The 9,747-nt window shown below is 35.2% G+C and overlaps 1 protein-coding gene across 1 annotated transcript; it reads left to right on the forward strand.

Moving 5' to 3' along the window:
* Positions 1–7,638: 7,638 nt before the first annotated feature.
* Positions 7,639–9,483, forward strand: LOC105216321 (phenoloxidase-activating factor 3). Its single transcript, XM_011190757.3, has 6 exons — positions 7,639–7,794; positions 7,908–8,035; positions 8,157–8,527; positions 8,593–8,780; positions 8,863–8,967; positions 9,025–9,483. The coding sequence occupies exons 1-6, from the start codon at positions 7,722–7,724 to the stop codon at positions 9,369–9,371; spliced, it is 1,212 nt and encodes a 403-aa protein (XP_011189059.2). The 5' UTR covers positions 7,639–7,721; the 3' UTR covers positions 9,372–9,483.
* Positions 9,484–9,747: the final 264 nt, after the last annotated feature.

The following is a 9,747-nucleotide window of genomic DNA, read 5'->3' on the forward strand; positions in this document are numbered from 1 at the left end:
TTTATTATATAACGCGTATGTAGTTGAAAATATCGGCACCAACCTACTCAGGCATGCTTGCATACATGCATATGTGTATGTCTGTCTTAATTAGAAAAAAAAAACTTATTTGTAACTCTCATTCGACAATGTTATTTAACAAATCTAGGGCACGTCTATCGCATTTCTCTGCTAGTGGTATGGAGCTTTTCATGGAACCATCAAAATATCATTCACTATTCACATACACGTAATCGTTCTATCTTCAATGCTATTAATTTTTGTAATAGTTCATCCTTAAATGCATATCATTACCTTAAATGTCCACACCAATTCAAGCGTTTCATGCCAACTTCATTCAATTTTCACATGTATTTTAACATTTACTATTTTTCGAAAGAAAATCTCATATAGTTTTAGAATTTTAAGTATTAACCGGAAAGGAATTCGAATACTCTTAGGTATTTACGAAAAAAAAAAACAATTGTATTGTCAGTTAAAAATCCTTAATTCGAAATAATTTCTATCAGTAAATTCAAATATACAATTTTTTTACTTAATTACATAACAAAATATAGTAGTCAAGCGCTATGCTCCATCTATATACATAAATATGTAAACTCGCCTTTATTTTATTAAGACTTCACAAACACATTTTACTAACACTCAATTTGTTACCATATATACTATATGTAGTTTCCTATAAAATTAAGTAATGGGGCAATATAAATTTATCTAAATACATACATATATACGAACACAAATATCCGAATTTAATAACTTAAATAAAATTGAAAAACAAAAAAAATATTATAGCATTTTAAAAACTCATTTCACGAAACATACATAACTAAAAATGGTATTCTTTTTAATATTTAAGAGTTTTCTATGACTTATGTATCTTAATTTGTCTGTTCGCATAAACATCAAAATTTTAATTTGTTATTCAAATAAAATTTAACTAAATTATATATATCAAGTGTTTTAATTCTACACATTACTGGTTTTACTACAAATTAGGTTGATTTTTTACAATTTCGAAAATTATATGTTTCTGTGTATATTAAACATAGAATTATAAATTACACTCGTATAAAAACTTCGGAATAAAATATGTAAAATAAGTCTGTATGCAATGGTTCTAATCATTGAATCCGTTTCGATCGAAAAATGGTTCGATTCGATCGAAAAATTTTACGTCGGAATCATTGAATCCGTATCGAAAATAAAATTTACGATCACATTGAACTCACTTACCGACTCGTATAAATACTACATTCCGCGGCTAATAGATGTCGCTAATTACGAAATCATTGAATTCACAAAATCGAAAATTTTTGTCGAAATCTATCCGTGGGTGAATGAGTTGCGGAAATGTAAAAGAAATAAACCATTTGGAAGTTTTTATGTAAACAATTACTAATGACGGACTAAATCATGTTTTAAATGGGTATTTTAGAGACGAGAGACAAAAACGGACTAACAAAAATAAATTAAAAGATGTTTAAAAGCGATATAAGGTTGCCCCCTCGAAATAGCGAACGAATTTTCTCAAAGAGCCTCTGTCGAATTAAATATTTTTATGGAAAAAATTTCACAATAGTTAAAGGTCAGTTTGAAGTTTTTTTAATAAAGCATTGTCAAATTTGTCGCACTTGTCGATAAAACAGTTGTACGTTCTCACTCTGTGGTAAAGCAGTTTATCGACGGAATCAATGATTGCATGAACTTTTTCGATTGAAAATCTTTATCGTATCGAAATCGAATTCGCTGCGGATTCAATGATTAGGCCCATTGAAACTCTATCTGAAATAAAATTTACAATCACATTGAACTCACTTACCGACTCGAAAAAATACATGCTGCGGCTAATAGATGTCGCTAATTACGAAATCATTGAATCCGCAAAATCGAAAATTTTGCTCGAAATCTATCCGTCGATGAGTGAGTTGCGGAAATTTAAAAGATGTAAACCATTTGGAAGTTTTTATGTAAACAATTACTGATGACAGACTAAATTATATTTTAAATGGGTATTTTAGAGACAAGAGACAAAAACAGACAAACAAACATAAATTAAAAATGTTTAAAAGCGATATAAAGTTACCCCTCGAAAATCAAGAAGCACGGACACTTTATCAAATTTGTCGCATTTGTCGAAAAAGGTCGATAAAACAATCTGACGTTCTTACTTTGTGGTAAGGCAGTTTCTCGACGGAATCAATGATTGCATGAACTTTTTCGATTGAAAATCTTTATCGTATCGAAATCGTTTTAACTGGGGATTCAATGCTTAGGCATATTGTATTTCTATTGATTTTTTTGGCAATATCAAGGGAAGATAGTAATCGTCACCAAATATGGTATGGTGACTAGTCTTCCGCAAATTGAAGCCGTTTTTCTTTGCGTATGGCATTCAGACGGAGATTTTTCATAATTTTTAGACCCTAAAAATGTTTTATATTATATTATTAAAAAAAAGCTGAATCGATATATATATATGTATATATATATATATTTGGCGTAGAAACCGCTAAGCGATTATAGCCGAATCCACCAGAGCGTGCCACTCGTTCCTCCTTTTTGCTTTTTGGCGCCAACTGGAAACACCAAGTGAAGCCAGGTCACTTTGCACTTGGTCTTTCCGCGGCTTCCTCCAGCGGGTACTGCATCGAACACTTTCAGAGCTGGAATGTTTTCATCCATTCGTACAACATGACCTAGCCAGCGTAGCCGCTGTCTTTTTATTCGCTGAACTATGTCAATGTCGTCGTATAAATCGTACAGCTCATCGTTCCATCGTCTGCGGTATTCGCCGTTGCCAATGTTCAAAGGACCATAAATCTTACACAAAACCTTTCTCTCGAAAACCCCAAGAGTCGTCTCATCGGATGTTGTCATCGTCCACGCTTCGGCGCCATACATCAGGATGGGAATAATGAGCGACTTGTAGGGTTTGAATTTTTGGTCGCCGAGAGAGGACTTTACAATTGCCTACTCAGTCCAAAGTAACACCTGTTGGCAAGAGTGATTCTGCGTTGGATTTCAAGGCTGACATTATTGTTGTTGTTAACGCCGGTTCCCAAGTAGACGAAACTATCTACTACTTCAAAGGTATGACTGTCAACAGTGACGTAGGAGCCAAGACGCGAGTGCGCTGACTGTTTGTTTGATGGCAGGAGATATTTCGTCTTGTCCTCGTTCACCACCAGACCCATACGGTTCGCTTCTTTATCTAGTCTGGAAAAAGCAGAACAAACGGCGCGGGTGTTGTTTCCAATGATATCGATATCATCGGCGTACGCCAGTAGCTGTACACTCTTGTAGAAGATTGTACCTTCTCTATTTAGCTCTGCAGCTCTTATAATTTTTTACAGCATCAAGTTAAAGAAGTCGCACGATAGTGAGTCACCTTGTCTGAAACCTCGTCTGGTATCGAACGGCGCGGAGAAGTCCTTCCCGATCCTGACGGAGCTTTTGGTGTTGCTCAACGTCAGCTTACACAGCCGTATTCGTTTTGCGGGGATACCAAATTCAGACATCGCGGCATAAAGGCAACTCCTTTTCGTGCTGTCCAAAGCAGCTTTAAAGTCGACAAAGAGATGGTGTGTGTCGATCCTATTTTCACGGGTCTTCTCCAAAATTTGGCGCATGGCGCTTCAATGCTTAGGTCCATTGTATTTCAATTGACTTTTCTGACAATATCAAGGGATGATAGCAATCGTCAGCAAATATGGTGACTATCGACTCAATTATCTATGAAAATCGCCTATAGTCATGTGTGGCACCAAGTTTCTTCCGTTAGACATCGTAATTCATAATTGACACGTTCGTAAAGCGCGCGACAATCCAAACAATATAGCAAAGTATACTCCACCAACCTTTTTTTTAAATCTGTGCCAAATCTGTTCCACATAGTTAATAGCACACAAGCAAGTACTAAACACTCGATTTTTATAGCACTCTATAATATGTAGGAAGATATACATATGTATATAAAAGGTTAGAAGCAACAATGAAAGCCAACACCAAACATTTTCAAATAGGGCTTAAACATACTTATTCTTTGCATAAATCATGAAAATAATATTGAAAGCCATCGGCATTAAAACAATTTTTTTTTTTCAGTAAAACAAAAGAACATCGATCATTGAGCGGAGTGTCAGTATGAACACTGCAAGGTATGTACTCTTCCGCAAATTGAAGCCGTTTTTCTTTGCGTATGGCATTCAGAAGGAGATTTTTCATAATTTTTAGACCCTAAAAATGTTTTATATTATATTATTTAAAAAGAGGTGCATTGACATACCTGGTGCTTGGAATCGAATGACCTTGAAGCCTTTTTGTAATTTGCGGCACATCAGTTTTGGCCATAACATCTTAGTCGTTTTAATATATTTTTCTGTTGAAAATTTCTTCTCTTTTTAATTTTCCAATATATTTTTTAAATTTTCAGCCGAGGAAATGGATATTTTTCAAAACTTTTTTGGTTAAAATTTTGTTTAGTTTGTGTTAGCTACTTCCTTTGACCAACTTTGGATGTATACTTATAACCGACATGCGAAATCGCCCTCAAAATGAAGTTAAACGAAGAACCATGAAAACCTATAGCTGAGCTACATGTTATGCTCCAAAACTGATATTTTTGATACAGCGGATCTCAGTAGGTAGTGGTGGCATCCGTGGTTCAAAAATTTTGAAAAGTTGTCTTGTCCCCGAATCTCAATAAGTTTTATGCACATATCTCACAAGCTGATGTTAGGTACATACATATCTATATCAACCAAACTTTTTGAAAATCTTTCTTTTTGTATATTATGACATATGTTGTGTTGAAACCTATTAAAACGTGAGAGGCATTAAATTCTTCATCAAATGAGTCGGTAAAAAAGTTGAATAATGCGCGTGGCACATTTATAATGTGTGTAGTTAGGTGGCAAAAATGAGTGAAATCGGTTCACGAATTATATTATATTCCGTTAAATTAATGCCAAAAAAGAATGCCATCACTTCGGGCCGTTTTGTATCCCCAATATACTTATAATGAAATCGTTTCTTGGTCTAGTTGCCATATATATACTCCTAATATAATGATTTCCTCCCCTCTGATTGACAAATAAAAAAACTTATTTATATAAAACAAACAACCGTTAGGTGAACAAAACAATTATACTCTGTGCAAAATGTGGCGGGAATATAAAAATATTAGACATAAATATGTATGTAGATATATTTCGCTTTTGCGTCATCCCGTGTTGACATGTTTTAAATTATTCAGCATATCTGAAGTTTTCTTTTTTTATTTTACGGGATATACTTTAACAGATGAGTCATTGAATAGTGAAATTTAGCCGATTGAAAAATCGTTAGAAAGTATGATTTTCGCAGAATGGCGTAATATAATGTATACATAAGTTAATAAGTTCAAATCATATTTCCAGTAATAATTTACGTCAATCCATATTTCAAATCAAGCATTAAATAATGTAAATGAAAATATAAATACATCTTCTCTCCAGTGTACACTTTCACACTTTCTCTTGTGAAATTTATAGGAACAAAGAATTACAAATCATCATTTCTTCCCCTTTTTCTAACGATTCGTTACATAACTATTAGATATTAGATTCATTACATTACCATTAGAAAAGGATTATCGAAAATCAGGTCCAGTGCACGGGAAGTTTAAAAATCCAAATATGAAGTATTTTTATGGGGGCTAGAGGAAATGTTGACGTGATTTTGGCACAGAGGCACATATTAGAAGGAGCACGTCTTTCAATTAAAAATTAGCCGCAGACTTCGAGGTCCTCATGTTCGGTATCAAAAGTGGGTGGAGCCACGCCCATTTCAAATTTTGTATACAAATTTAAGTGCAACCTTTCTGCGTCATCTTTACGGAATGAAAGCATTTTTAGTAATCTTCAACATCATCCTTGTATGGGAGGCAGACATATTTATAGCCCTATTTTTTTATTCTTAGACTGTATAAGAGAGAGGCTAAAACAAATAACTTTAGAGAGTTTGGTTAATATAGATTGATTTGTTTACGAGATATGTACTTACTTTCCCACAAAAATTTTACCTAATATGTCACTGTGAACACTTGGCTATACTATTTAACTCTATATCTAACTTTAGTTTTGGGTGTTACAAACAACCTTTATGGGAACAAAACTACTCTCTTTGAGACATGTTGCGAGAGTCTAATAATATGATATCATTAAAATATTGTATTTATTCTAATAATAAGTTATTGTTGAATTTCTCTTTTGCTATTACCAAGTGTATAAAGCGCTCCAGAGCTCGTATCTGGCAATACTATACACCTTTGAAAGGTCTACTAAACGACGCTGTGCATGATATTTGGATATTGCGTTCAACAGTTATAGACGTGTAAACATGGAGTTCACTAACGACGAAATTCGCTCTATTTTAAAGTTTTCCCTAAAGGTAAATCCGCTAGAGAAACATTCCGTGAGATCAATGGTGTTTTGGGGGATGGTACTCTATCACTTCGAACTGCGGAGGTACGGTTTCGACGATTCAGAGCGGGTGAAAACGACACCATGGATAAGCCAGCCGACGGAAGACCTGTGACAACAAATATCGATCAAATCATGGAAAACATCGAGTTATACCGCCATGTGGCATCTCGTGATATCGCTCAGGAGATGGGAGTAAGTCACCAAACCATTTTAAACCATCTGCAGAAGGCTGGATACACAAAAAACTTGATGTTGCCGTTGGGTGCCGCATGATTTGACGCAAAAAAACCTTCTGAACCGAATCAACGCCTGCTATATGATGCTGAAATGGAATGAACTCGACCCATTTTTGAAGTAGTGGAAGGCCGGTGAATCGTCCCTATCAGTGGACAAGCCGGGATTGACGGCCAGAAAGGTTTTGCTGTGTGTTTGGTGTAATTGGAAGGTAATCATGCACTATGAGCTGCTCACATATGGCCAGACGCATAATTCTACCATCTACTGCGAACAACTGGACAGCTGGAAGCAGGCGATCGACCAGAAGCGTCCATAATTGGCCAACAGAAAGGGTGTAGTGTTCCACCAGGACAACGCCAGAGTACACACTTCGTATACGACTCGACAGAAGCTACGGGAGCTCGGATGGTAGATATTGTCGCATGCACCATATAGCCCCGAAAATAGCGTCAAGTGATTAAAGTGGCTGTCTCACTTCTTCGCAAATTTCACTTTTTACTGTAACACTTTTTATAAAGCATTGAATAAAGAGCAGAAAAGATATGTGACAACCTAATATTTTGTACAAAATATCGCTTGCACGAATATACGGACTTTACTCGTCATCCTAATCATTTTGATATTTAGTATAATCATATTACTCCTTCAGTTTCAGATGTTAAAACAACCGTTATATGAACAAAACTAGTATACTATAATGACACATGTTGCGAGAGTCTAAATATAAATCTGTAACAACCCTTTTTCAAATAAAAATAACATAGTGACGTACATATTTGTAGTTCATTCTAAATTTGTGCGAAAATTATAAGTTCCATTTATATAAAAAACCCTTTTTTAATTCTAGTGAATAAGATAAGCTGTGCCTCCCGCGTTTAGTTTTTATAGCATTACTTTTTCCGTTAGCTTTTCATTTTAATCCAAACGGATTACATTATAATACGACGCTTAAAGATCGTTTGATTTTGTGAACAGAAAATAGTTTCTCTTAAGAGCTTCAAGTGCGCGGTTGTTGCAATGGTCGAGTTTCACTTCAAATTATTTGCCTGCCTTTGTGTGGCTTTCTGCTGCAATCTTGGCGTTAGAGCGCGTGAGTTTGATAAGAATAGTAAAGCATACAGTCACATGCACATATTTTTGTATAGAGTATCTTAGAAATAGTGCATTTCTTGAAAGCTAATTCATATTGAAATATTCCCAAAGGTGTTTATGTGTGCAAAGAAAATAACATTCACGGCGATTGTATGTTGTATGAGAACTGCCCAACTCTACAGGACACTCCATTCACGGACGACATGATTAATCGAAAAGACTGTAGAAATTCCGGACTTGTAAGAAATTATACTCTATATATTGTGTTAATACGTGTGCGCAATATTTCTCTCTCACTCTCTCTCTCTCTCTCTCTTTCTCTCTCTTTATCTCTCGCTCATATGACATATCCTTACGCAGAGCGGTCGAGTTGTCTGTTGTCCGCGCAGGAATTTACGACGGCCTAATCGTGGAAAAACATCAACAACAACCACAACCACAACAACAGAAAAAATAGCATTGAAAAGAAGGTGGCCTGAGCGCAACGAGTTTAATAGAAAAACCAATATTGAAGATTTGCAGAACTTCAATTCGGTTGGTTTGGCACTACTGAACAAGCATAATTGCGGTAGTATTATGGATTTTCGTTTGGCCAACGGCATTAATGCTATACAAGGCGAATTCCCATGGATGGCTATGTTACTTAACGCACGGAAGAAACCATTTTGTGGTGGTTCCGTAATAACCGAACGCTTCGTGCTCACAGCGGCCCATTGTATTACTGATGATTTGTAAGTGCTTAAATTTAAAAACCCTCTCTCTGAAAGAATTGTCTCTATTTAAAAACTCGCTTTAGACGAATGGTGCGCTTTGGTGAACATAGAATTTCCACCAAAATGGATTGCACACTAACCGTTTGTCAAACATACGTGGATTTTGGCATCGACCCATACCAGAAACCCTTAATTCATCCAGACTACAGATCTCTGAACTATCATAAGGACATCGCGCTGATAAAGCTCAATAGGGATATCGATTTTAAACGTGAGTATAACAAAAGTGTACAAGTTTCATAAACTGTGTCCGACCTAGACTTAAATCATATACTATATATGTTTTTTTTAAGTTTACGACCACATTGCACCCATTTGCTTGCCCACAAAGCCATCGGATTATAATATACGGCCAAAGGATAATTTAATCTTAGCGGGCTGGGGCCTACAAAAATACGGTAATTTAAGTACATTCATTTTTCGTTCTATATTTAATTTTACATGTGCACTTGCAGATCTCTACGCTGATGTACTTCAGAAAGGTGAGTTGAAAATCAAACCGTTGCATCTTTGCAAGAATTTATACCCACGTATGAGGATTGACAATTCGAAGCTCTGTATACAAGCCGGTTCTAACGGCACGGTATCTTGTCATGGCGATTCGGGAAGCCCACTGTTTTGGAAAACCGATTACAAAATTGGCTGGTTCACTAAACAGCATTACACGCAAATTGGTTTGGTATCTCTGGGTTATGGCAAGGAGTGTGGTGATTTCACTTCGGATCCGTTTATGTATGAAAACGTAAGCGACTCCATGATTTGGATTACTCATGCTCTTTACAAAGCATATTTTAATTACTAAAATAATGTACCACGCTTCTTTAATTCACAATTTTGGTGGAACTGATTTTTAAAGTAATCGGAGTTTGTAGTAAATTTTTCTAAAATTAATTTTAAAATAAAATGTTTGTAAAATCTCTTAAAACGGCATGTGTATTTGTGGAAAAATAGGAAATTAAATTAAAAAAAATAAATAAAAACTTTAACCTAAGTTATAGATGAATTTGATATGAATAACGCTATACAGGAAAACTTTTTTTAAAAGCCGATCAGCGAATTTCTGAACTTTTTTAAAATATTAAAAAAAAACAACAAGTAAGGACAGGCTAAGTTCGGGTGCAACCGAACATTTTATACTCTCGCAATTTATTGATGTAATTTAAAAAGGTAATACAATT

The sequence above is a fragment of the Zeugodacus cucurbitae genome, chromosome 6, assembly GCF_028554725.1.
Source record: "Zeugodacus cucurbitae isolate PBARC_wt_2022May chromosome 6, idZeuCucr1.2, whole genome shotgun sequence".
Taxonomy (NCBI): Eukaryota; Metazoa; Arthropoda; class Insecta; order Diptera; family Tephritidae; genus Zeugodacus; species Zeugodacus cucurbitae.

Coding starts and splice junctions, on each gene's coding strand:
- LOC105216321 (XM_011190757.3), top strand. CDS start 7,722: ATGGTCGAGTTTCACTTCAAATTATTTGCCTGCCTTTGTGTGGCTTTC. Junction 8,036..8,156: donor ACTGTAGAAATTCCGGACTT/GTAAGAAATTAT, acceptor ATCCTTACGCAG/AGCGGTCGAGTTGTCTGTTG. Junction 8,968..9,024: donor CTGGGGCCTACAAAAATACG/GTAATTTAAGTA, acceptor GTGCACTTGCAG/ATCTCTACGCTGATGTACTT.